The sequence below is a fragment of the Mastigoproctus giganteus genome, chromosome 2 (assembly GCF_048544385.1).
Source record: "Mastigoproctus giganteus isolate SK-2022 chromosome 2, ASM4854438v1, whole genome shotgun sequence".
NCBI lineage: Eukaryota > Metazoa > Arthropoda > Arachnida > Uropygi > Thelyphonidae > Mastigoproctus > Mastigoproctus giganteus.
Window position 1 is genome coordinate 238,885,535 of NC_143576.1, and position 23,169 is coordinate 238,908,703.

At 37.9% G+C, this 23,169-nt stretch overlaps 1 protein-coding gene across 1 annotated transcript in view; it reads left to right on the forward strand.

Annotated features, from left to right (window-relative positions):
* LOC150090288 (F-box/LRR-repeat protein 5-like) overlaps nucleotides 1–23,169 on the forward strand; it is a 204,433-nt gene that overhangs the window by 33,293 nt on the left and 147,971 nt on the right. The window contains exon 3 of the mRNA XM_090369064.1: nucleotides 16,239–16,436. Coding sequence (XP_090225190.1) covers nucleotides 16,239–16,436 — 198 coding nt within the window. The remainder of the gene's footprint in view (nucleotides 1–16,238; nucleotides 16,437–23,169) is intronic.

Here is a 23,169-nt window from a genome sequence, read left to right on the forward strand (position 1 = left end):
GTTATGATTGCAATGGATCCCACAGATGTTTTTTGGGTTGCCCTTATTGTTTTAATATTTATTAAAGATATCACTGTAGATATAATAAGTTTGATGTCAAGTTTGCTGATGATACAAAGGAAGACAGGTTGTTAATATCAGTAATCAGGATACGTTACTTCAACAAGATTTATTAAGCAGATGGGCTGAAAGATGGCAGTTGAAGTTTAACCTTGATAAGTGCAAGATTCTGTATTCAGTAGCATTAATCAAAGAATAACATACCATTTATGTGGTTCAAAACCCATAGTTACTAGTAGGGCCCACAATTTTCCACATGTTGTGGAATTTGTGTTTTGCGCAGAATTTTTATTTCATGTGGAAAATATCCAATTTTATAACTTTCGGAATAAAATTCACAGTTGTTAAAAGTAATCTTTGGTAATAAAATATAAAATTTTTCTGATAATTTGAAATAAAAAGAATTTTCAGAAACATGTCAGAGGAGGAGGAAACATACTTAAAGCAAATACATTACGAGAATGTTATATACCACAAGTGTTTGAACTTTGGCACTCAAATGTTGTAACTAGTCCTCAAATTAAAAAAAAAAAAAATTGCTCTCATAGTCAGCCAACTACATCCGGTGTGGTTGACCGATTGTGGTCAGTATCCTCATATAACCTCTTAATGTGCATGAATCTCTGGGGGCGACCAGGTTGCCATGCACGGAAACTGAACTTGGCCTGTTACAATGTATGGTCGCTCGTTGGTAAAAATAGGATATCAGAACTGGAAAATGAATTAGAAAATGTGAATTGGAATATCATCGGTTTGGCTGAAACAAGAAGAAGAAATGAATCATAAGTTTATCAAGTGGAAATCTGTTATACACCAATGGAAACAGTGAAAAGAGTGAACAAAGGAGTAGTTGGCTTTCTGGTCCATAAGGATATTATAAACAACATTTTGGAATTCAGAAGTGTATATCACTAAGAGTGTCAAGTACTCAGGATTTCTAAGAGGTACAAACTAAAGGTTATAATGATATGTGCACCAACATCAAGCCATGATTATGAAGAGGTTGAAGAAATGTACACAGAAATTGAGAGACTCCTAGATGAACAGAAAACTCACTACACCATCATTATGGAAGAATTTAATGCTAAGATTGGAAAGAAACAAAACAGCACAGAAATTAAAACTATAGGAAATTTTGGAATTGGTGAAAGAAATGAAAGAGATGAAACACATGAAATTTGCAGAATCTTGAGGAATGTCAGTAATGAACACTTTGTTCAAGAATAGGGTGAAGAGAAAGTGGACATGGAAGAGCCCCAAATGGATTAACAACCAATGAAATTGACTTCATCCTCACTAACAGAAGATATATTATGAATGATGTTACCATCCTGAACAAGGTAAACGTTGGAAGTAATCACAGAAGGGTAACATGCATACCTGATATAGATGTAAGAAAAGAAAGGAAAAAAGTGACTCAAATAAATAATATGAAAGTCTTTGAGATAACAGAAGAGGAGAAAAAGCAGTATGTACTATAACTGAAGAACAAGTTTGAACTTCTGGAGACCTTTCAGGACCAAGATATCGATAAGGAATACAACTTTCTGAAAGTCATAAAGCCCAAGATAGGTAAAAAGAAATCCAAAGAAGAAAAAAAAATTAGTCAAGAAAAAGTTGTCGTGATGAACCAAAGACGGCCGACCGGGCTAGCTGGGTGGGTAAAGTACCTGCCTGGCAACCCAAAGGTCGCGGGTTTGAATCCCACCTCTGGCTTGGATCAAAGTACTGCAAAAACCTTGGGAGGTGCATTATGGCCACAGATGCCAATGCGCGAACAACTAACAAAAAAAAAGAACCAAAGACGACAATGAAGAGCAAGATAAATGCCGACAAGGAGAAAATTGAGTATACTGAGTTATTCAAAGCCATTAGAAAGAGGCTCAGAGAGGACATAAGAAGATTTAACACAAGAAAAGTAGAATAGACATTAAGGAAAAATAAAGGACTTAAATCAGCCAGTCACAAGCAGTAATACAGAAACACAAATAATACTGAATCTGAAGAATAACGATGGCATACTTATAAGCAGATGGTAAGCAAAGGTTGAGCAGATGGGCTGAGAGGTGGCAAATAAAGTTTAACATTGACAAATGTAAAGTACTACATATGGGAAACGGTAACCCCAGAGCAACGTATCAACTCTGTGGTACTACACTGACAGTGGTAGAGAATGAAAAGGACTTGGGGGTAATTGTGCAGGCAGATATGAAGTTCTCTGAGCAGTGCTGACAAGCTGCAAGAGTAGCTCATGGTGTCTTGTCAATGATATACAGGAATTTTTCTATCAGGGATAAGGAGGTGATTATCCCCTTGTATAAGGCAATGGTCAGGCCACACCTTGAGTACTGTATACAGGTCTGGAAGCCTCATTTTAAGAAGGATGTAGAGCTGTTGGAACGAGTATAGAGAAGGGCAACAAGATTAGTGAATGGAACAAAGAGTTGCTCTTACAAAGAAAGGCTTAAGTTTTGCAAATTACAGTGTCTGGAGACTAGGCACCTGCAAGGTGATCTGATTGAGGTGTATAAAGCCTTGAATGGTTTGAGCATGCTGAATGCTGATGGGATTCTTCATCTTGCTCACAATAATCACATGAAAAGGCATAAATTCAAATTGAGGAAAGACAGTTGTAGGATAAATGTGTGGAACTTTGCCTTTTACCAGCGGGCGGTTTATTGCTGGAACAAATTTCCATCTGTCATTGTAGAAGTTCATAGGTTAAATAAATTTAAGGAGGAACTGAACAAACATTTAGAGGGAATTGTTTTGTGATTTTTTGTTGGCTGATGCTGCATAAGCTCATACACTTGCTTTCATGCATCACATGCCACTACTACAACTACTGTGTGCCTGACCTGCCTCCTCATGGCAAAGTGTGGGCAACGGTGGGTCCCAGTAGGGGCCCAACAGCTAAATGGTCAGAGAAACAACAGAATGTAACACTACACGATATTCCACTCCCCACACACTTTTTAAATCTCTGGCCTCCACAGAGTTCTATGTCACAAAAACAGAGTACACAATGCAGAGATGGGGGAAACCTCTGGTGTCGTCAGACAATTAACACACTTTACAGGCCAGTAACATCTGTGACCAGTTTCCAATTAATTGCGGACCAGTAAGAAACAGTTCATGGACTGGCACCAGTCTGTGGACCACACTTTGAGTAGCACTATTCTAGATAACCCTGAAAAGGAAATCAATTTCTCTAAGATGTGTAAACATTGGGTGATCATCATATAACATCACAGACACAGACGAAAACTGACTCCAGTGCTTTGAGTAATTTGATTGCTTTTTCATACATGACTTCTCTCAGTCATTGCATGATTGATTTCTAATAATTGAGAGGGTTATGAATAATGGCTTCTTTCAAAACTGCTAGGACTAACCAGAAATGGCATCATGATTTTCGACTACATTTTTCTCCATTATGACATAGATAAAAGGTTGTAATTACTTTTTATGAGTAATTTATGAGCAGTAAGTGTTAATAATAGTTATTTCCACAGATGTGCAGATTCTGAGAAGAGCAACAAGATTGGTGAGGGGAATGAAAGGATCCTCTTACCAAGAGAGCCTTAAGTTCTGCAAATTGCAGCGGCTTCTTATTGTTTCCTATATATACAAATGTTATTTAAAGCTTACTTTATCTTCACTGGTCAGCCTTGAGGCACAGAGTTATTATTATATTACCAGTTGACCAAAGAAAATGTACCATTGCTTTTTCATACATGACTTCTTGCTTGATTGATTTCTAATAATTGAGTGGGTTATGAATAATGGCTTATTATTATTATTAGCTATATGGTGCAAGGATGCCTGAGGCTTATGCTGCAACAGCCAAAAAAAAAAAAAATTCCGTAGTTATCCTCAGAGAGGGGGGGGGGAAGTTGAAGGGGATCATCAAGAAAGAGAAGAATGATGATATCCAGCTCAGGACCCTGGGTGTGCCAAGCCCATACTCACCAGATGTGAGCCCCCGGTGTGAAGGGTATATGCCATATACCCGCTGTATTCTTTTTTAGGTGAATAGCATATACCTTCTGATTTTTGGAAATACTTGCAAAAACAAATATTATTAAAATACTTACTGAAATTTAAAAAATAAATTAGAATTTGATTCTTAGGCAATACTTATTATTTTTAATATATGTATTGTATACATAAGTAAGCAAATATGCAGTGTGTGTGTGCATACGTACATATGGGTATATGCCATTAATAAGCCTGATATGCAGAGTATACTCTCTGCTTTTTGTAACATTCATAGAGTATACCTTCTGTAATTTTACAACTATAGCACTGCATATAAGAATAGGAACAGGTGCATGTATACTTGCATGTACACCAGTGCTAGGAGTTTGGTAAATAAATTTGATGAATTTCAGGTATTGCTTAAAACATCAAAGGCAGATATTGTTGGGATATCAGAGACATTGTGTCACACAGATATAAGGAATGCAAGACTGGAATTTGGGGAGTACAATGTGTGCAGGAAGAATAGACAGGATAGGAAGAGAGGAGGGTTTATGCTATTAGTTAAGAAACATAAAATCCAAGGATGTGAAGCCAGTCAACATCACTGGAAAGTGCAGTGTCGAGTCAGATTGGGGTAACATAAGCATTGGGAGATCAAAATTCAGAGTAGGAGTGTGTTATAGGCCTAATGACTCTGAGGAGTATAATAAGAAATTGTACAGGGAAATAAACTGGGCCAGTAAATCAGAGAGTCTTATAATGGGGGATTTTAATTTCCTATATATTGACTGGAATTTGTGGGTTGATCACACACACTAGCAAGGCTTTTGTGGATTTATTGGATGATTGTTTTCTACATCAGCACGTTCGGGTGGCAACTAGAGAGAGTAATACTCTTGATCTGATTATCAGTAGTGATTCGTCATGCATTAAGAATCTGCAGATAAAGGAACTACTAACTGGCAGTGATCACAGTGTGCTGAAGTGGGATTTACTCAGAGGTAACAACCAACAGGGGTAAATGGAAGGGTTTTTGCTTTAGTAAAGGCGATTACGGTGGTCTGATACAGTATTTAAATTCTATACGGTGGGACCAACTGATGATGTTACCAACAGCAAATTCAAAATAGGAAGCATTCAAAGAATTTATGTTGGAAACTACTAGGCCTTTCATACCAACAAAGAAATATTGTGGATGTCATATGAACTAATGAGACATGGCAGTGAAGAAAAATGCATGGGATATATATAAATTAATGGGTGACATGGAAGCCTCTGACCAAGTCACAAAGGAGATTAGGCAGGCAAAGGCAGATTATGAGAAATCCTTGGCAAAGGATGCAAAGAAAAACAACGAAGAGTTCTTTACCTATGCAAACTCTAGAAGCAAAGGGGTGAATCAGATTGGTCCACTGGATATTGAATGGTTCAACAGTTGATGATCCTGCTCAGGTGGCTAACAAACTAAATGAGTATTTTGCATCTACATTCACCCATGAGGAGTTATTAAGGGAGGGAAATGCCAGAGGTGAGTTAAACTCTGGCAGTGAGCTAGATGATTTTGTAATAACTGATAGAAAAGTGGAGGAGAAATTGTTGAACATAAACATAAAAAAGGCATCCAGAGTGGATGGGATCTATCCAGTTATATTAAAGGAGGCAGCAAAGGAAGTAAGCAAACGCTTAGCCAAAATTATGAGAGCTTCTTTGGACTGATGGAAGGTACCCATGGACTGGAGATGAGCAAATGTGGCCCGAATTCACAAAGGAGGATCAAAGGGCGACACAAGTAATTATAGACCTGTTAGTTTAATACTGTTCCAGGAAAATTAATGGAGGCACTGGTTAAAGAAGCACAACAGGATCATCTAGACAAGACTTCAGTTATAGCTCGGACACAGCATGGTTTTGTTAAGGGAAAGTCTTGCCTGACCAACTTGATTGGATATTATGATGCAGTCACAAAAGAACTGGATGCAAAGAGGTGGCAAATTAAGTTTAACATTGACAAATGTAAAGTACTACATATGGGCAGCAGTAATCCCAGAGTAACATATCAACTCTGTGGTACTACATTGACAGTGGTAGAGAACAAAAAGGACCTGGGGGTAATTGTTCAGGCAGATATGAAGTTTTCTGAGCTGTGCAGACGGTCTGCAAGAGTAGCTCATAGTGTCTTGTCAATGATATACAGGAATTTTTCTAGCAGGGATGAGAGGTGATTATCCCTTTGTATAAAGCAATGGTCAGGCCACACCTTGAGTACTGTATACAGGTCTGGAGGCCTCATTTTAAGAGGGATGTAAAGCTGTTGGAACGAGTACAGAGGAAAGCAACAAGATTAGTGAATGGAACAAAGGGTTGCTCTTATAAAGAAAGGCTTGAATTTTGCAAATTACGGTGTCTGGAGACTAGGCACCTGCAAGGTGATCTGATTGAGGTGTATAAAGTCTTGAATTGTTTGAGCATGCTCAATGCTGATTGGATTCTTCCTCTTGCACAGAATAATCACCTGAGAGGCCATAAATTCAAATTGAGGAAAGACAGATGTAGGATAGATGTGGAGAAGTTTGCCTTTGCCAGCGGGTCGTTGGGTGGTGGAACAGGCTTTGATCCTCTGTTGTGGAAGTTGAGGGCCTAAATAATTTTAAGGCTGAACTGGACAGGTATTTGGAACGAACGAAGGGGTAAAATTGGAGCGTTTTTTTTTTTTTTTTTTGGCTGATGCTGCATAAACTTGCTTTCTTGCATCATATGCCTCTGCCAATGCTAATATGCAATGTGATCAAATCCACATTGATACCTCACAATATGATAATAGTCTTGTTCTTGCTGTCTTGCAAATTCCCCTGAATATTGTAGCCTTTGTGAAGTGTAAACAGAAAATAATAAATGGTTTGTTTGCTTGCTTGCATTTTAATGTATATATTATATATTAAAATGCACAAAGAGTGATATTGTTGTACATGTTGGCACTAATGATATTAAGAATAGGAGGCCGGTGGAATTACTTAATATTTACAAGTCAATGCTGAAAAAAAGCCATGAGTTAAGAGTTGAATTTCAAAGTTCTGCAATTGTGCCCAGACAAGATAGGAGAATATAATGAGAGTCTTGTCGATCATTTCGGCCCTGGAGAGATTCTGCATGGCTCAAGGGATATAATTTTTCTCAGCCTGGTCTGTGCTTGTTAACAGCAGAGACTGCTTCTACAGGGATGGGATACACTTAAATAGGAAGGTTGCAAGAATTTTTGCTGATGCTATCGAGGCAGTGGGTTGGAAAACTGCTAGCTTTGTGGGGGATACATGGACTAATAGATTAACAGTAGAGGCTGGCAGAGGTAAAAATGATTCTTGCACTACTTCTATTGAAATGCAATTGAGCCGCAGCCTGAGATGCAAGGTAATGGGGATTTCCAGGACTGCTGGGAGTCATAGTGGAACAAGTAAATACATGGCCTGTTTTTGGGTAACTAAGAGTAGAAACAGGTGCATGTATACTTGCATGTACACCAATGCTAGGAGTATAGTTAATAAATTCGATGAGCTTGAAGTGCTAGTCAAGACATCAAAGGCAGATATTGTTGAGATATCAGAGACACGGTGTCACACAGACATGAGCAGTGCAGAATGGGAATTTGGGGAGTACAGTGTGTGCAGAAAGGATGGACAGGACAGAAAGAGAGGAGGGATTATGCTGTTAGTTAAGAAACTCATAAAATCTAAGGAAGTGCATCCAATTGATGTTGTTGGATAATGCAATGTTGAGTCAGTGTGTTATAAGCCTAATGAATCTGATGAGTATAATGAGCAATTGTGCAGAGAAATAGAGTGGGCCAGTAAATTAGTGTCTTATAATGGGGGATTTTAATTTCCCGGATATTGACTGGAATTTGTGGGGTTGGTCACTCACACACTGGCAAGGCTTTTGTGGATTTATTGGATGATTGTTTTCTACAGCAGCAGTATGTTCGGGAGGCAACTAGAGGGAGTAATCCCTCTAATAGAGTAATCCCTCTTGATCTGATTATCAGTAGTGATTCTTCGTGCATCAAAATCTGCTGATAAAGGAACCACTAGGGGGCAGTGATCACAGTGTACTGAAGTGGGATTTACTCAGAGGTAACTACCATAAAGGGTAAAGGGAAGGGTTTTTGCTTTCATAAAGGTGACTACGGTGGTCTGAGACAGTATTTAAATTCTATACGGTGGAACCAACTGATGACGTTACCAACAGCAAATTCAAAATGGGAAGCATTCAAAGAATCAATCTTGGAAGCTACTAGGCTTTTCATACCAACAAAGAAATATTGTTCAAGATTTAGGCCTAAATGGATGTCAGATGAACTAATTAGACATGTGACACAGAAGCCTATGATAGATATAAGCTAGTTTGTAACCAAGTTACAAAGTAGGTTATGCAGGCAAAAGCAGATTATGAGACATCTTTGGCAAAGGATGCAAAGAGTTCTTTACTTATGTAAACTCTTGAAGGAAGGGGATGAATCAGATAGGTCCACTTGATATCGATGGTTCAACTGTTGATGATCCTGCTCAGGTAGCTAACAAACTGAATATTTTGCATCTACATTCACACATGAGATGTTATTCAAGGAGGGGAATACCAGAGGTGTATTCAACTGTGGCAGTATGCTGGATAATCTTGTAATAACTGAGAGTATAGTGGAGGAGAAATTGTTGAAGATAAACATAAGAAAGGCACCTGTGGTAGGTGGAATCTATCCAGTTATATTAAAGGATGTGGCAATGGAAGTAAGCATACCCTTAGCCATAATTATGAGAGCTTCCCTGGACTCAGGGGAGGTACCCATGGACTGTAGATGTGCAAATGTGACCCCAATCGACAAAGGAGGACCAAAGGGAGACAAGTAATTACAGACCTGTTAGTTTAACTTCTGTTCCAGGGAAATTAATGGAGACACTGGTTAAAAAAGCATTGCAGGATCATCTAGACCAGGGGTGGGCAACTTTTTTCGTCAGCGGGCCGAATGAAATTTTCGCATCATGATGCGGGCCGGAATAGATTGAACAATTTAATAAAAAAAATCAGAACCTAAAAAATGTTATATTACTTGAATTACCAAATTATTAATGTATTTTTAAAAAAAATATCTGAATGTCCAATTATCATTGAAAATGGGGCATTCGGCATCAATTTTTCTTTTTTTTTTAATTGGCTCATTTTATGGGCTATAAATTATATTAAATTAAAAATTGTAATAATTAGAAAAGGCATAAAACATAAAATATCTCGCACCAATATTATTTTTTTCAATAAGAAGTCAAACCCAAAGGAACTTCGTTCAATCGATGCTACAATAATAATTAGGAAATAACTCTTTGACGCTGCGTAGAATCACTTGGTTACTGTTATACTGGCCGCGATTCCCGATTGAACCGAATTAAGCCGAACGTTTACAGCGAGTGTAGTCGGGTATGGATTTTCTATATTTATGCGTTTACCGAGGGGGCCGGATTCAGCATCGTCGCGGGCCGGATGTTGCCCACCCCTGATCTAGACAAAACTTCAGTTATATCTCTGACACAGCATGGGTTTGTTAAGGGAAGTCTTGTGTGACTAATTTGATTAGATACTGTGATGTAGTCACAAAGGAACTGGATACAAAGAATAACTTTGATATCATATATTTGGATCTTAGAAAGGCCTTTGATACCATTCCATATGGAAGACTGTTGCACAAATTGGAGAAGTTTGGCATTGGAGACAAATTGCTGCTATGGATAAAGGGATGGTTGAGTGAGAGAAGACAGAGAGTAGTAATCAATGAACACTGCTCTTCGTATACTAATGTTATTAGTGGAGTTCTGTGTTGGCCCCATTGTTGTTTTCTGTATTTATAAATGATATTGATGATGGTATATCAGGCTTAATATCCAAGTTTGCAGACAATACGAATGTTGGCAGGGTTGTTAATGACACTAACAGTACACTGCTGCAACAGGATCTAGAAAACGTTGAGCAGATGGGCTGAGAGGTGGCAAATGAAGTTTAACATTGACAAATGTCAAGTGCTGCATATGGAAAGCAGTTATCCCAGAGTAACGTATCAACTCTGTGGTACCACACTTACACTGGTAGAGAATGAAAAGGACCTGGGGGTAATCAGAGATGAAGTTTTCTGAGTAGTGCAAATGGTCTGCAAGAGTAGCTCATGGTGTCTTGTCAATGATATACAGGAATTTTTCTAGCAGGGGTAAGGAGGTGATTATCCCCTTGTATAAGACAATTGTCAGGCCACACCTTGAGTACTGTATACAAGTCTGGAGGCCTCATTTTAAGAAGGATGTAGTGCTGTTGGAACGCGTACAGAGAAGGGCAACAAGATTAGTGAATGGAACAAAGGGTTGCTCTTACGAAGAAAGGCTTAAGTTTTGCAAATTACAGTGTCTGGAGACTAGGCACCTGCGAGGTGATCTGATTGAGGTGTATAAAGCCTTGAATGGTTTGAGCATGCTCAATGTGGATGGGATTCTTCCTCTTGCTCAGAATAATTGCCTGAGAGGGCATAAATTCAAATTGAGGAAAGACGGTTGTAGGATAGATGTGCGGAACTTTGCTTTTTGCCAGCGGGTGGTTGATTGGTGGAACAAACTTCCATCTGTCGTTGTAGAAGTAGATAGCTTAAATAGATTCAAGGCAGAACTTGACAAACATTTGGAGCGAGAGGATGGGTGAAATAAGAGGTTTTTTTTTTTTTTTTTTTTTTTTTGGCTGATGCTATATAAGCTTGCTTTCTTGCATCATGTGCCCTTGCTAATGCTACTATTAGTGCTCAATGAATGGGGCCACTATGGTCGCCATGATGACAAAAAGCTGAGCTTGATGACTTACTAGGATTTTACAGGTTATTCTAGAAGCTGTGAAGTATGAGAAATGCCTTAACTGCTAGTTCTTTGTTTTATGAGCACTGGTGTGTATCTTGCAAGGATTGGTACAACTTTCATTGAAGGTACAGTACAAAAGAATCTTCACGTGGATGCTAAATTAAAATGTATTAGTATTAGTAATGGCCACATGTTGCAAGAAAGACTATGGCTTATGCTGCACCAGCGGGAAAAAAAAAAAAAAAAACCCGAATAAAAAAATAAATAAATAATAATAATTAATAAAAGAAAAGGAAATTTAACCTATCATCTTATGCGCTTCCCTCACCCAAAGGTACTATCCAGATGACCTTTGAATTTTCCCAAACTGTCAGCCTCTACCACCCATGTAGGCAACTTATTCCAGTAATTTATAACTCGCTGGCTAAAATAAAACTTCCTGCAGTCCAATCTAAACATTTCCCCCCCGTAACTTGAATTTATGTCCCCTAGTTCTAGCATCATTTATAATCTTGAAAATTTCGTCCTCATTTGTTTTACTGATGCCTCTCAGAGCCTTAAACACCTGAATCAAATCTTCTCCAAGGTGTCTAGTTTCCAAACTCTGCAACCCACATATTCAAAGTCTTTCTTCATAAGGACGCCCTTTTGCCGATCTCACCAGGCGAGTCACCCATCTTTGCACCCTTTCAAGAAGCTCGATGTCTTTCTTTAGGTGCGGTCTCCATACTTGAACACAGTTTCCAAGTGTGGTCTAACAAAAGCCTTATATAATGGGATTATCACGTCCCCATCTCTACTTGCAAAAGTTCGATAGATCATCGATAAGACACCATGGGCCTTCCTTGCAATCTGTTTATAATGCTCAGAGAATTTCATGTCTGACCGTATCGTGCCACCCAAGGCCCTTTCCTCCAGTACTGGGTTTAGTTGAACTCCACCAAGTGAATAAGTTATTTTGGGATTACTGTTTCCCAGGTGTAATACCTTACACTTTGTTGGATTAAAGTATAGCTGCCATTTTTCTGACCATTCCTGAAGTCTATCTAAGTCTCTCTGAAGAACCTCAGCTTGACAGTGATCATTAACTACTCTACCAATTTTGACAACTTCTGCAAATTTAGACATCATGCCGTCTATCCCTTCATCAATGTCGTTTATGAAAATTAAAAACAACAGTCGTCCTTATACTAATCCTTGGGGAACCCCTCTTCTGACATCAACCCAATCTGAGGAATAGCATTTATCACAACCCTCTGCCTCCTACCCTGAAGCCATCCTGCTATCCATCAAAGGATTTTCCCAGTGATTCCAACCTGTTCCAGCTTATAAAGCAACCGCTCATGTGGGACTGAGTCAAAAGCTTTGCTGAAATCTAAATAAACAGTCGAAATTATTCCCTAAATCTAGCTCTTGAGTGACCCTTTCAAAATAGTGAACCAGATTTGTTAAACATGATTTTCCCTTTACGAAACCATGCTGAGTATCCTTGAGAATTTCAATTTGATCCAAATGATCCAGAATTCCACCCTTGATCATTGCCTCCATGATTTTCCCTACCACTGAATTCAGACTGACAGTTCGATAATTTCCCACTTCACTCTTAGAGCTACCCTTATGTATGGGAGATACATTGGCACTTTTCCAATTCAAGGGAATCTCCCCAGATTCTAGTGATGCTCACATAATTAGCCTCAATGGTTCAATGCACTGACTTGCTGCCTCCCTTAAGATTATAGGGTATATTCCATCAACTCCAGGAGCCTTACTGGCCTGTAGGCTCGAAAGTTTTTACATTAAATAATCTTACGAAATTTCAACATCATTAATTACATATTTTTCAGCTTCGCTCCCCCAATTTCCTATTGCCACAAAAGGTTTTTCATTTGTAAATATCGATGCAAAATAACTGTTGAGTTCATCTGCAATGGCAGCTGGTGTATTTAATACTATCCCCTTTCCCTTACGTAAAGGTCCGATCTAGTTTGTCCTGCTCTTCTTGGCATTTATATATTTGAAGAATTCCTTATCCCCCCCCCCCTTTGCTCTGTTTGCTAGTGATTTTTCATAAACTGCCTTTGCCTGTCGAACCTTTTCTGTGGTTCTATTACAGATCATCTTGTAGTTATAGGCTTTAGTACTTTTTATTGCTCTGTAATCTTTCCATGCCACCCTTTTCTGCTCAAGTAATGTGGCAACTTCACTATTCATCCAACTTGGAACCCTTCTCGTGGAGTTTTTTTTTTAGTGGTAAATACGCATTCAAGATATCTGTGATTAATGTTTTAAAAGCATACCACAGTTCAATTGTATTCATTTTCTGTGTGATATCTACTCAGTTAATATAGGCCATGTAGTACCTTAAGGCGTCATAATTTCCTTTTCTGAAATTAAAACCTATTCCTTTGCCTTTTACTACTGCTACCTCTCTCATCATCATCCACCGTAGAACTCCGTGATCACTTTCTGCTACTGGTTTCTCTACTGTCAGCCCTGTTTTGTCATCTGATTCATGGGTGATGATGAGGTCTAGGATATTCTTTTCTCTAGTACTTTCCCTGATACGTTGATACAAATAACCGTCATCTAGTTGATTTAAAAATTTTGTTTTCCATGTCGAGTTTCCTTCCCATTTACTCTAATCAATTAGAGGCAAATTGAAATCACCCGTAATAAGACATTGATGCTTACTTGCCCATTCCATTTGTATATAGAGGCTTTCGTCATAATCTTCACAATCACCTGGTCTGTAGGTTACTCCTACTCGCATTATACCTTTTTTTCCCAACTATCTTATACTATACAGATTCTATACTAGCACGTGAAATGTCTGAATCTGGGAAAGCTATCATTGCACACAGGCTGCTTCTGGTAAGAAGCATTACCCCACCATCCCTTCTATCTACCCTATCCTTCCTAAATACATTATACATACCATACTGAAACTCATCATCCCCTATCTCCGGGTGGCACCACTTTTCCGTAAGCCCTATTATGTCCACGTTACTTGTTTTAACCAGCAGTTCGAATTCGCTCATTTTATTGACGTCACTTCTAACATTACTATATAAACAATTAAGACTTACTGTTCTTGTATATTTAACTACCCTAACACAACCCTTGAGGTTTTTTAGGCTCTCTTCCCTGGCATTAGCAACCCACTCACTTGAAACATTTCTGCCCCCGTTCTGGGGGCAGAAAGGACATCTAGATATGTCCAGTCTAGATATGGATATATACATCTAGATATGTCCAGTCCAACTGGATATCTAGATATGTCCAGTTGGGGTAACAGATAAGAACTCTTGAGGTATGTGCAAGAGTTACTTTGACCAATATTATCAGATAAATGCGTGTTAGTATTACCCCCCCCCCAACTAGCAGTTTCCCTGAACCTTTAAAGTATCCTCAATAATACTGGCAAAAACCTTTGCACCACCTTTGTTTAAGTGTATCCCATCTCTACAAAACAAATTCCATCTACCTACAAGTGTCGGCCATGCTGATAGAAATTTTCCCCCTAAAGCCTTGCAGAGTCCTTCAAGTCTTGAGTTAATCCACAAGGCTTTTAAATATAATCCCTCCTATCATGTCTGGGGAGAATTGCAGACACATAGACATTGTGACCTAGCTCGTGGCATTTCCTCAGCATGGTCCTGTATTTTTCCAACAAATCGTCAGATCGTGTACGTTTAATGTCATTAGTCCCCACATGAATAATAATATTTTCTTTATTCCCCCTTAAAATCTGACAATCTGTTGGTGACATCATTAATAGCTGATCCTGGCAGACATACCCTGGTTCTACTCCACCTATCCTTATTACAAAAGATATTCCCCGTTTCCCTGACAGTGGAGTCTCCTAATAAAACAGTGTCCTTTTTAACCAGAGTAGTTTGCACTTGGTTTTTCTGTTTTGGGGCCCGAATCGGGTGTGCATCACTTGGTAGATTGCTGGAGTCTTTAGTCCCTGACGAGCTCCCAGATGTATTATTCTCGAGGGTAAGCACCCGTTTTTCAGTGACTCAGATTGTTCCATCAGTGCACCAAATTGTAATTTAAGATCAGTGCACTCCTTACATCGAACACAAAGAAAAGAATCCCGAGGTGAGCTATGATTAGTCACCAGATCGACCTTGGAAAACATTCCACAGGTTCTGCAACGGATTAAATCATGACCCACCCGTAAATCGCCATCGGCTATTTCCGTGTGAGTCACGGTACCCTGTGACGTGTTTAAGGTCAGATCTCGTAACTACCATTATAAAATTAGCTAAATATCAATGAAAATTAACTTTAAAATATTATATCTATAATATTATAAAAATCAAACTGTTAAAGGAAAACCTGTAACAAAATAATCCAACAATATCTAAATAAATCAAATATTTAAAAGCACTAATCAACAGTAATCCAATCCACTTAACTGAGGAGCCCTGACGAAGCGCGTCCGCTCACTTCGAATGCCAACACTCGAACGTTGGTAATATATAATTTATAATTAATGTAACATATAGGTAAAAGTAAATTACTTAAAAGATATTTAAAAGTTTTAATTTTTTCTGAACTAACAAGCAAGGTAAACACCGGTAACCAGTATCCCATCACATGACTCCAGTTTGCTGTGTAACGCTCTTCCAATAGCACCCCCCCCCTTTTTTTTTTTCGTTTGCCATTGCTCTTCTTTTTTTTTCCCCCGTGCTTGGTAACAACTTTTGGTAATAATTATTAGACTTTGAGCACAATCTTTTGGGTCCTGATATATATTCAGATAGATTGATCACTGACTAATCTTGACTTTTAAAATGACAAGTAAAGTGTGATGCATCATGTCATATTGTATGATTCATTTGTTTGAATCATAAACCCTTTTTGAATTGTTGAGTTTGCTTTGCTATACTACAGGCTGTGATATATGATTATACTACAGGCATTAATTATGGATTAAGCTACAAAATGAATTGGAGGAATTTACAGATGTTTTCCTACCACACATGCAGGAGGAGGAGATATTATCTATTTATTGAAATGTATATGTTCTGAAAATTTAATATTTTGTTTCTAACCTGGCTGTATTAATTAAAGAAAAGCAAGCTGTTTTATTAAAGTAAAGGTCAGTTTGTTTCTTAGTATATAAAATTGAAATATGCTTTATTCGTTACAAAAATGGGCTTTATTTATAATCAAAGTCAGAATTCGTCCATTCGATGATTTTATAAAAATGTTATTTTTATTTAAAGACTGAAAAGTTTTAATTAAAAATAGCATTTCAAGAATTTTTTTATGTATTCTTGGTTTTTAATCTGGTTTCTGTTTTTCTTTTAGTCTCTTTCTATTCATGATGCAGCAGTGTGCAACTGTCATTCAGATAATCAGCTCTCTGATATACTGGCATTACTGCAAGATGGCTATTCTTGTACCCAGAAGTCAGCCTCAGAACGCATTAATTATGGATTAAAACTACAAAATGCATTGGAAGAATTTACAGAAGTATTCCTACCACACATGCAGGAGGAGGAGGAGGTATTATCTGTTTATTGAAATATATATGTTCTGAAAATTTAATGTTTTGTTTCTAACCTGACTGTATTAATTAAAGAAAAGCAAGCTGTTTTATTAAAGTAAAGGTCAGTTTGTTTCTTAGTATATAAAATTGAAACATGCTTTCATTACAGAAACAAGCTTTATTCATAGTCAAAGTCGGAATTAATCCATTTGATGATTTTGTGCTCATTCGTGAATTTGAATATTTATTTAGAACTTGTCTCTGTATAAAAATTTGTAATAAAGATAAGGAACACCATTATACCATCTTTTGATATTAATTAATTTTAATTTAAACAGTTTTAAGCGAATACAAAGTGATCACCATAATATTTTTCAAGGTTCTGCTGAATATCATCATCAGGTCTGTAGAACAGAGGTTTGTGATTGTCTCAGATTAATTTCAGTTTTCTTTAGCTCAGTGGGTGAAGAATTGTATGTTTTATTTTACACGTGTTTTCACAGGTTTATGTATTTATTTATATTGGAAAAATTTTAACCCTTTTGCAAGTAGATTTCTGACCAGTGTAAGCCACTTGGAGTAAGTTTAACAAGGAATTTGGAAGTTAGTGAAGACTGATGCACATAAACACTTTTAAGTATTAATTTTTTTTTCTGTTTTGACTTTATAGCTAGACAGTTGCGAAGTGGAAGAGAATAGTATGGTTGTTCTTATCCTATTTCTGTTCATGGTGAGTGGATGGACTGGAGAGAATCTTAAAGGCTTTACTGAAATCTGTCTTGATGTTTCTCTACTGCTAGAATTTTGCGGGCTTTCGGGTTTTTTGGGGCTGTCATATGTTCCATGGCAAGCATCTGAGGTATTGGAGTTAGGGTTTCTTCCATCAATTGTTCCAAATTTTTCAGCCCTCAACATTCAGATTGACTTATATACAGATAGACATAATAGACAGCATAAATATGACCTTAGATACTAATGCACTACATAAATAACAACAGCAGTGCAGGCATTCAGTTTCTTCTATGTGCTTTTTCTGCAGATATTTCCTTAGACACTATTCTTTTGAATATATTTTTAATTTCAATTCTTTCTTCTAAACTAGTTCAACTGTTTGTAGAACTATCCACTATCCATTCACAGACTTCAAGCTGAACTAAATGTTGTGCTTTTATTGTTTGATATGACCTTCCTCCTTCTGTATTTCCAGAAAATTACAACCTTCTAATGTTAGCACACTTCTAGTTCCTCAGCCCTCAATTCATTCACAACACTAAATTACTATAGGTTCAAATAACCTTTTCTGTTTTCTGTTCGGAGCTGCCATAAAAAGAAAATATTGCCTTTTTTTTTTTTTTTTTTTACTTAATTAACATATTAAATTGTGTTCAGTAAATAGTTTAATAGTCCTGGTCACCTTCATTAGCTTATTTTTAAATTTAACTTGAGATTTTGTAAGTTATGACTTAATATTTATAGAGCTTTTTATATCAGTGATTTAGCACGAATATAGTATCACCTAACTAGTAATGTAGTGGGATTGGAGGGTTTTAATTTTGGTAAATAAGTAGCTCAAAGGCTCTAATTATGTAGATCAGCATATATTTTTTTGTTTTTATCTAAGAAATTTTATTTATAGTAAAGCTCTAAAGCTCTCTGGGGCATAAATTCAAATTACAGGGGAAGAAGTTTAGACTAGATAGTAGGAAGTTTTCTTTTAGCCAGCGATTCATTGATTACTCGAACAGGTTTCCTTCGCAGGTAGTTGAGGCTGACAGTTTGAATGAATTCAGCAGTCAAGTTTTAGACCTAAATGGATTTCAGAAGGCATCCATTTAGGTAGTACAAAAAGTCTCTGTGATATTCATAATTTTGTTGTGATTGTTCAAACATCTCTCTCTGATTTTCATAAATTTTCTGTGATTTTGCTAAATTAAATCAAGTCATGGCTGAATCAAGCCTGAAAGTGAGTACAAAAGAAAAGAAAAGTAGGGAATCAATTCCTGTACAAACATTCTAAATTTCTGTACAACAAGAAATTATTTAAAAACATGAAAATGGGAATAAAGTTTACTTGTAAGTGGATATGTTCTTATACAATCCATGATTTTGAGTGTCATTAAACAAAGGGATGTATTTAAAACAATGAAAGTGAAGGATACTTTGACTAGAGTTTTCAAAGTGAGGGAAATAATTATAGAAATGGAAAAATTATTAATGCTGTAGATTCCTGAAAAATAAATGAAAGGTGAATATGTGAGTGCCCAGTTTATTTGTAATATGTCTGAAGCCAATCTGGTGACATAAAACATGGTATTCATCAGTCATCTGATTCCCATTTTGAAGATTTTAGAGCTAGTAAGGGGTGGTTTGCAAATTTTAAAAAGAGATCTGAAGTTAAGTGTAGCTAGGCATAATGAAGCAGCAGCAAGTGCAGATAAAGAGGCAACAGATAAATTTAAGGGTGAATTTTGTGAGTAGATGGAAGAAGAAGGCTCACTTCTTCACCAGGTATTCACTGTCTCTCTTTTGGAAGAAGATGCCAAAGAGAACCTATGTTACTAGTGGAGTCCCACAGGGTTCGGTGTTAGGTCCACTGTTGTTTTGTATATTTATCAATGATATTAATGAAGGTATATCAGGCTTAATGTCGAAGTTTGCAGATGATACAAAGGTTGGCAGGGTTGTTAATGACAGTAATGGCAGTCTGCTACTGCAACAGGATCTAGATAATTTGGGCAGATGGGCTAAGAAGTGGCAACTGAAGTTTAACCTTGACAAATGCAAAGTACTGCATATGGGTAGAAATAACCCCAGAGAAACGTACCAACTGTGTGGTACTACACTTAAGGTGGTAGAAAATGAAAAAGACCTGGGAGTAATTGTGCAGTCAGATATGAAGTTCTCTGAGCAATGCAGACAGGCTGCCAGGGCAGGTCATGGGGTTTTGTCAATGATATATAGGAATTTTGCTAGCAGGGAAAAGGAGGTGATTATCCCTCTGTATAAGGCAATGGTCAGGCCACGCCTTGAGTACTGCGTACAGGTCCAGACCTCATTTTAGGAAGGATGTAGATTTACTTGAACGTGTACCGAGAAGGGCAACAAGTTTGGTGAGGAGAATGAAGGGATCCTCTTACCAAGAGAGGCTTAAGTTCTGCAAATTGCAGTGGCTGGAGACTAGGCACCTGCGCGGTGATCTGATTGAGGTATATAAGGCCTTGAATGTATTGAGCACGCTGAATTCTGATGGGATCCTTCCACTTGTTCAGATTACGAACCTAAGGGGGCATAAATTCAAATTAAGAAAAGACAGATGTAGAATAGATGTGCGGAAATTTGCCTTTAGCCAGCGGGTGGTTAATTGCTGGAACAAACTTCCATCTGTTGTTGTGTAAGTTGATAGCTTGAATAAATTTAAGGAGGAACTGGACATGCATTTGGAGGGAATGGTGTGATTTTTTTTTTTTTGGCTGATGCTGCATAAGCTCATACATTTGCATTCACAAGCTACCCTGGCAAAGGGTAGCTTGTGAAGGAGAAACTTGCCTTGTTGCTAATACTTCTGGTATTTTTAACTTATATCCCATAATTGTGTATCACATGCAGTGCTGGACCAAGGTATTTTTTCCCCCAGGCAGAAATATTTTTCGGCACCCTTTACTAAGGATATATATATATTTTTTTTTTTTTTTCATGATTTGTAAAATTTGGAGCCCTCTTAAAGAATGCCTTCCTGGGCAAGGACCCTGCTAGCCCATTCCCTAATCTGGCACTGATCACAAGAACATTCCAAGACGTTCAAGTAACAAAAAGGTTATCAGAGGTGAATTGGATGTCTAGTGGAAGTGCAGCCACAAGACATGAATGACCAGAAAGCTTTTTGTCGAATGAACAATTGAAATTTTTGGTCTTGCTGTGAAGAAATACCCAATCAGTAACAAGCCTGCATTGAAAGCTCTGCTGCTTTTGGACAAGTGTAAAGTGTATTCGTGTCAAACGGCACCAGGGGTTTTCCCCCATCTCCGCGTAGTATACATTGTCATGTGAAACAGAACACTGTTGAGGCCAGAGATTTAAAAGTGTATGGATTTTGTACATGTGTACTGTCGTGTACCGTTGTTCATCTGGTCATTTAGCCGCTGGACCCCTACTGAGGCCCAACGTTGCCCACACTTGGCCCCGTGGAGGCAGACCAGGTACACCAGTATTACATTATTTACTCTGGCAGGCCCTGCCACCTAATTTCTTGAGATTTCAGTGGCTAGGGCCTAAATAAAAAAAAAAAAAAAAATGGGGTTGACACTAGAGGTTTAGGTAAGGCCGAGATATGTTTTAAATGAAGGTTAGGTTTAATTTTCCACATTGAGTTTAGTAGCTTGCAGTGGGACATTCACGGTCGGTAAAGGTAGAGTGGGGGAAGACTGAAGATTGGGGGGAACAGGTAGAAGTATGGGAACGAAAGAGAAGGCGATCCCAGGAGTGTCAGTGGAGCAAGCCCCACCAGGGAGAAAAGGGGGGCAGGGGAGGGGATGAGACAGAGGCCCATCTCTTCCCCTTCCCTGCCTAGGGATAGGGTTTTAAAAGTGAACTGGGAAAAGGTGCCCAGTTCAGAACGCCAGGCAACGTGCTGCAGCAGAGTTGCTGTGGTCATGTGGTCCAGTCGTTGCGTCGCACATGGGAGAAAGAGTCCCATCCAGAGAGAGATCATTGTCTAGTAGGAGTCCGCATGCTGCTTTTGGACAATGCACCTGGCCATAACCCTTAACCTGCTGCATTCTCTGGAGTGCAAAATTCATTTTCATCAAGGTGATGTTCCTCCCAAACAACACCACTTCTTTGGTCTGTGGATCATTGAGTGATAGTTAACTTCAAGAGGCTCTGCATGAAGATGTTTAGGAAATGCTATGAAGCAACATGGCAAGTGGTGATGGCATGAACACTGAAGGAACATTGGATGATGAAGCTCAACATCCTGGTGTCTGTAAGAAATGTTATAGCATGGCAAGAAGTACTGATTCACAGCCTGAATACTGCTTTGAAGACTAGGCTAATATTCATTGAGAAATTGTCTCTGTTGTTCAATTTATAGGAGTTGAAGTGGATGAGGAGGATATTGAAGACCTGGTCCAGTCTAATAAATGGGTGCTCACCACGTTAAAACTGTCTATGATTGAACATGAGAGTGGAAAGAAGGCAGAGATCAGGGTGATCATGTGACAACTGTAGAGGTTAAGGAAATTCTGTATCATTGCAATTAGATGAAGAGATGGGTAAAAGACATCTCCCCATAGAGCAAACTACAGCTTATGACCCACCAGTATGAATCATGTCCTATTTCAAAAAGCTGTTAATAAGCAGGAGAAAGGCTGTAACACAGACAAACATTTGTTACCTTTTTTGCCATGATTAGAATTAGAAACAGATGTAGTTTTGGCTTCAACCACACCTGAACCTCAGACGCTATTATGGAATAAAATTCTCCTTCCAAAAATTATGTTTCTCCATCAACCCCCTTATTAATTATTTTAACTAAAGGTAAGAATTTTTTTTATCAATTTAATGTATTAATTATGTGTGTACAGTCAGTCCTCGTATAACACGGGTTTGCACTACACGAATTTGATCATATACGATTTTTAATAGGGGAACAATATATTGTATATAACACGAATCGAATTCGCTTATGCACGATTCGCCTTTGTGTTTACAAGAAATGGCAGTCAGATGCGGAATCACCCCAACTGAATGCAACACGATAGGAATGAAGCGAAGATTCTGAAAATGTATTTGTTTTTTATATCAGTGAAGGGGAAACATATTTCACCATAATAGTGTAAAAACCCACCCAATTCCAGCCATCAGTATTATCGCAAATGCAATTAAATTGAGTTTATTACCCGTTTATAACAGATTTCACTAGCAGGAACGCAATGGAAATTGTTTTTATTGTTTTATGATAGTAACTCCCAGAAATGTGCTTTAGTAAAATGTGAGCTAGTGAGGTGTTAATAGAGTTGTCTCTGCCTTTACGGTGTTGTTTATTCAGTTGCTACATGCTCACAGCTTTGTTTATGTGTATCAAACGTGCCTTCTCATTTTGTAATTGTGCTTTATTCCCTAAAAATGAGTAAAATACTTAAAAGGAAGCATTGGTGAATATACTACAGATGCAGAGAGAAAAAGAAAAGCAATATCGATAAACAGAGGCAGACTGGGTCAAAAATTCTTACCTGGGAAAATTTGTAGTGGCCTTATACTAGTGTTTATGGCCAAAATCACACTGGCCTCCAGCCTGCCAGGGTTTTCCCAGTAAGGCTTATGGCCAGTCCGCCTCTGTCGATAGAGAAAAAAATATGAAATTGTGAAAAGCTTTGAGCAAAATGAAAGACCATGTGATATTTCATGTGCTACAGGCCTAAATGAGGCAACGCCAAGAATTAGAAAGAATGCAGAGAAAATAAAAACAACTTTCGTAGCAGGAACAACTCAAAGTGTAATTAAAATCCATTAGATCAAGACACAAAGAATTGGAAAAGATGGAACGGCTGTCATCTGTTTGGATAGAAAATCAAACAAAAAACAAGTTTGCTTACGATAGAAGCAAAAGCATTACCAATATTTTATTACGTAATAGTCGTAATAAAACACTTACGTATTTTATTACGATTATTTATTGTGTTTGGTAATGTTTTGGTTACAAATGTGTGTTCAATCTTGGGTGGTCTGCACCTAACCCTATTTTTCCCATAG